General features: G+C 39.8%; 1 protein-coding gene across 4 annotated transcripts in view; it reads left to right on the forward strand.

Moving 5' to 3' along the window:
* Window positions 1–5,549, forward strand: part of gpr155a (G protein-coupled receptor 155a) — a 50,253-nt gene extending 44,704 nt beyond the window's left edge. Inside the window, exons 16-17 of one of the 4 annotated variants that reach the window (XM_079821584.1) lie at window positions 1,959–2,193; window positions 5,225–5,549. In XM_079821584.1, coding sequence (XP_079677710.1) covers window positions 1,959–2,154 — 196 coding nt within the window. In that variant the 3' untranslated portion in view covers window positions 2,155–2,193; window positions 5,225–5,549. Of the gene's footprint in view, window positions 1–1,932; window positions 3,022–4,314; window positions 5,155–5,224 lie in introns of those variants that run through there. The other 3 variants (XM_079821585.1, XM_079821583.1, XM_079821586.1) reach the window with 3 other exon arrangements.
* The last annotated feature ends 451 nt before the right edge of the window (window positions 5,550–6,000 follow it).

Consider the following 6,000-nt stretch of genomic DNA (forward strand, 5'->3'; position numbering starts at 1 on the left):
TTTACATGATAAAAAAGTGTCATATCGCGATATCAATGATATAACGACGCAATGACGTATGGCGCATTTACATTCCCTAGCGCGCACAACAACAACACATGTCTGAGAGTGTACACGGAGAGCAGCATGTCAGCCTCCAATAACAACTTAGTACCTAAAAGGGAGCTACTTGGTTACAAGAGGTCTGCACTCTTGACAACTGACAAAACATTGACAACTTAAAGCTGTTTATTGATGTTGGCAGCGCAATATTTGACCGGAAGGGTCAAATAATTTGTATTATTTACAAATATTAATAACATTGACAGTTATTTTCGTCTGTTACGGCTCGTGAGATCTAGCATCTGCCTTCTTTGAATCAGACACAGAGATAAAGTAGTGCGTAAGATTACATTTATTTGAATGAATTGATTATATAATTTATTTGGACTAATTATTGAGAAATTCGTACCTGCGTCTGTTCAGCGTCTCTCTTAACAACGAAGATGTGCGTTTATTACTTAAAAATAGCGATGTAACCTCATTGTTGCTGAGAAATATAATGTAGTGATCCAGTAGCTTAAAGTCGCAGGGCGGCGTTAATAACAAGTTTCTGTGCTCATGAATGTGCAGCGCGATCTCTGCTGTCTGTATGCGAGTGACGCATGTGTGTGTGCGTGTGCTCTTCAATAGCCCCGTTTACATGCACACTTTTATGTAATTCCGATTAAAATCATTCCGATTAAAATCTGTGGACCGTTTACATGAGACGTTATGTAAACCGTTCTGGTGTTGCTGTAAGAAACACCTCAGCAAAATCAATTCTTCTGTCAGGCGCAGTTGAAGTAGAAAGTGCCTGGGACAAACACTGTCAGGTGAGATGGTGTAACTAGGCTTTGTCTGTCATTATTCCAACATTATCTTCATAACTTGTTACGAAATAAAGTTTAACACTTCAGAAAAATATAATGTCGATGAGAGGAAAGTACAACATATTTTTATTCGGATTTAGGTGTTTATATGGAGCATTTTCATTCGGTTTGGACTTAGTGCTCCATGTAAACGCACCTGAAATGAAAACAGCGCGTTAATATAGAGCGAGGATTCATCTGACTTGGAACTACCTGTGCATTAAACGATTTTATTGCAAACCTTCCGGCCAATCAGAATCAAATATTCAGACAGACCCTGGCATAAATGACTTTAGTTATTGTTAAACTAAAATGTTATGTTATAGTTTTGTTTGCACTAATACATGCTGCTGCCTACCAGCTGCAATAACCAATAAAACTTTGTTTCATATATTTTTTTCTATATCGTCATAAATATTGTTATCGCAAATATTCTTGAAATATCGTGATATAATTTTGAGGCTATATCGCCCACCGCTAGTGAGAATTGTATTTCTGATGTGAAATTGGAATTTCAACTAGTAAGAAAGCAAATCTTGTATCAACAACTGAACTTGAATAGCAGCCTATGGTGATGTTTCACTAGTGAGAATACAATTACACATATTAATAATTCATATTTCTGAGAGTGGTGACATCATTGTTCATACCAATAATTTTTACTAGTGGAAATGTAATTCCTGATATCAAGAACTGCCATTGTTACTTGTAGAAATCCACTAAAGAATTCATATCCTGGCTTGCCATACTATTTCGCTCTTTAGTTTTTTGCATTCATTCGCATGTTTGGTTTGTTTTTGTTGCATGCATAGTAAAGTATCATTTAGTCTAGATCTGATCACGATTTTCTCTTTACAGCATGTTTGTTCATTAAAACATGTTTGCACATTTTGCATGAATCTCACAGATTTCCCCCCCCCCATTTGTTTGTGGTTCAAAGCTCTTCCCTTGCTTTCTAATCATCTGTTTTTCCTGTCCGTGTCCCGCTTGCGTCCTCCGCCGCTCTTGCTTCTCTGTGCTGGTGTTTGTGGGTTGGGTGCAGTGGGTGACGCGTGCTCTGCTGTGCAGGTGTGGACGGAGGAGCACCACAGACACGTTTCTGGGCAGTGACATGGTTCGCTGGCTGCAGAGCGTGGGATTGGCTGCTGACCAGGGCGAGGCTCTAGCGTACGGCTCGCGCCTGCTCGAGGGCGGAGTCATCCAGCACATCATCGGCCTGGAGCAAGGCTTCCAGGATGAAGCTTTACACTACCGCTTCACATAGAAGAGCCGGATCGCTTCGAAGGCTGGTGGATGGACGATGGTTCGAGCATCATTTTAGCCAATGCGCATTTAAAGGGATAGTTCACCCAAAAATGAAAATTAGCCCATGATTTACTCTCCCTCAAGTCATCCGAGGTGTTTATGACTTTCTTTTTACAGACGAATATAATCGGAGTAATATTAATAAATGTCCTGGCTCTTCCAAGCTTTATAATGGCAGTCCAAAATTTGACAATATATTATATATCCATATTTAACACGTTATAGTGTAAAATATCTAGCTTCCGGCGAACCGCCTTCTGTATTCAACGTAACTAGCGCGACGTGTTTCGTAGAGGCGTTACACTTTCTTCATAAGTTAAATATGGAAGGCGGTCTGACGGACGCTAGATATTTTACTTTATAACGTGTTAAATATGGATATTTTTCTAACACAAACCCATCGATTCACTTCAGAAGGCCTTTATTAACCCCCGGAGCCGTGTGGAGCAGTTATATGATGGGATGGATGAATGCAGTTTTTTTGGGCTTCAAATTTTGGACTGCCATTATAAAGCTTGGATTAGCCAGTATATGTTTTAATATAACTCCGATTGTGTTCGTCTGAAAGAAGAATGTCATATACACCTAGGATGACTTTAAGGTGAGTAAATTATGGGATAGTTCAACGCTATCTCACAACCAATTTGTACATATTTGTACAAGGTGGCTAATTCACACAACCTCACTTGTACGGTTTGTCTATAGAGACACAGCGTATTTAGGCCACGCCCACACCAGGGGGAAACAATCCAACGCTCTCCAGTGACTTTGTATTGCGTGAAGCGCCTCCTTGTCATTTCTGACTTATAACAAAAAACAGAACAATGTTTAAAAGCTGACATGTGACAGGGTGTTGAGCAAACAAGCTAAACAACCCAGAAAAACGTTTTTATAAGCTGTCGACCCAAAAAAACGAGCGTTTAAGGAGACAAAAGTGGATACAGGCAATAAGATGTGAAGCATCAGCAGGAAGAATGGGTTCATTTTGAGATCCTGACACTCAGTATGCCTATGTGTGCAGTAAACATTTAGTCACTGTTAGAAATAGAGCTTATTCAACATCTTTCCTACATTTAGATATGTGTGCAAATGCATTTTTGTCTCAGTGCATGCATTGTTTTAGTTTGGCAGGGTCGCCGCTAGCTTAGCTTAGCATAATGAATGGAATCCTATGTTGCCAGCTAGCATGTCCCGAGTAAAAGGGATAAAAATAAAAAAAACCCACCTAATTACTTCTTGTGGCCTGCGTATTCACAACGAATACAAATAGCGATGCAGATTAAGACTAGGCGATTTCCTAAGCAGATATTGACTTGGGACTATATTGGGGTGAAGCACAGGCGAAGCACTGCTACTTGGGCGCAGAGATATCACGCAACACATGAAATCCCGCAACTTCCGTCAACACACCGGTGTGCAACGCGACAAAAAACGGGAAAAAACTATATGTTGATGGAAGTTGTGGGATTTCATGTGTTGCGTGATATCTCTGCACCCAAGTAGCAGTGCCATAATATAGTCAGTATCTGCCTAGGAAATCGCCTAGTCTTAATCTGCATCGCTATTTGTATTAGTTTTGAATACGCAGGCCACAAAAAGTAATTAGTTTTTTTTTGGATCACTTTTACTCGGGACATGCTAGCTGGCAACATAGGATTCCATTGATTATGCTAAGCTAAGCTAGCGGCGACCCTGCCAAACTAAAACCATGCATGCACTGAGACAAAAATGCATTTGCACACATATCTAAATGTAGGAAAGAAGTTGAATAAGCTCTATTTCTAAAAACGGTGGAGTGTTCCTTTAAGTCAAATATCCAAATGTCAGTTTTATATATGATATTTCCTGTCGCTGATCGCGTTCCCCTCCAGTGGGTGTAGTTCTCAGTGTAATATAACCTGTCACGCTCTGTCTCAATGGCCTGTTTCCACTTTTGTGTCCTTAAACACTCGTTTTTTGGGTTAACAGCTTATAAAAACTTCTGGGTTTTTGGTTCTGTGTTTTTTAGCTTGTTTGCTCAACACCCTGTCACATGTCAGCTTTTAAACATTGTTCAGTTTTTTGTTACAAGTCAAAAATGACAAGGAGGCTCTTCACGCAATACAAAGTCAATGGAGAGCGTTGGATTGTTTTCCCCTCGGTGGGCGTGGTCTTCAGATTATGACGCGTGTCAATCTGTCTCTATACCGCATGGGTAGGTTTTAGGGGCGGGGTCAGGGGTAGGTTATTCATACTAAATCATACTAATTTACCAACTCGTCAAATATGTGCGTTTGGCAAATTTAACAAAAATCTTACAAATTTGTACGAGTAAGGACATACAAATTGGTCCGAATTAGCCACCTTGTAAAATATGTACGAATTGCCGAGAGATTGGGTTGGACAATTTTCATTTTTGGGTGACTTTAAGTGAAAGATTTGTTCCACTGATGCTAATAGCAATAACCAGATGTGAAAGTCGTTGGCTAGAATGAGGTCTTGAACATTTTACCTACCTCACACATACAGGACGCAAAAGGACTAAACATTTCACAACTGATCAGGGACTGTTGAAGCCCCCAAATCCTGCTGGTCTGCTTTTATTTCCCCTGGACATTTGAATATTAGTCTTTTATTATTCTTTTGACACAATAATCCATAACAGAATTGAAATGTATTTATTTTTTTGCAGTCATTTAATTGGGTTAAATAACAATATTGCACTTCTGGTGGAGTATTCCACACTAAATTAAGACTGTATCCCGTACTGCGCTCATTGACAATTTATGTTTGAAAAACATTTGTCAGATATGTGTGGCCGAATCACTGGTGGATATGTATTTATTTCCACCATGCTGCTATTTTAGTGGTATGTTTGAGTTGATATCACGTGTATTGAGTGACAGCCCATGTGATAACTAGCCCACATCTTGGTTTTCCAAATAATTCTGTTTTGTTGAAATAAATTGAATTCCAAATGATGCGGTTGTTTCATTTCACAGCCACACGAGGGCAACAGACATGTTTTGTTTTTTGTCTTGGTTGCACAGAAAAGTCCCAACAAGTGAAATCATTGAAGGAGAATCCTGGGATGTCAGTGGGTGCTTCTAATTTCTTATTTGTGCATTACCTCACTCCACGGCTGCGTCCGAAAACTGGAAAATGCTGCCTTCGGAGGACACATTTCAAGACAGGAAGGCATCAACAGACGTCCGAATCTAATGTTAGCTTCACTTCCTGTCTCCTGAGAGACCTTCATCTGATCGAGTTTTGAGGGAAGCATGATGTATCATAGATGTATCCTTCACTGCCTTTGATATCCCACAATCCTGTGCGTTCCATTCTGTGACAGTTGAGCTGGAAAAGAAAGATGGCAAAAAAAAAAAACACTCATAGTTTGCTTCTTTTCTCTCAGTTGTTGGTTTCATCAAGGATTCTCGAATCGTCCTCGACATTTGCTAAACAGCAGCTAAGTGCATTTCTCAAAACAATTCGTACAAATGGCAAAACACCATGGCTTACCTGCAAAAGCCAGTCTCTTGCTCAAAATCCTTAGTTCATCTCTCAAAAGTAAATATCTGTGTCAGTGAACATGTCAGTGCCAGTCATGTTGTCAATAGAACAGTGTACCCTGGAGGGATGTTCTGATGGAAACTATGGTGAAAGTTTTGATGACAATTATTGTAAATTGTAGGTTACGCTTACGCCTTTAGTGTATGTGGGAGTTTGAATGCAAGAGACTGGACAAGATTCACATTTATGCTTTTACTGTTTGTACTGTAATTTGTTGACAGACCATGTCATTGCGATACAGAAAGGAGAAGAC

This window comes from Gobio gobio, assembly GCF_949357685.1.
Source record: "Gobio gobio genome assembly, chromosome: 7".
Taxonomy (NCBI): domain Eukaryota; kingdom Metazoa; phylum Chordata; class Actinopteri; order Cypriniformes; family Gobionidae; genus Gobio; species Gobio gobio.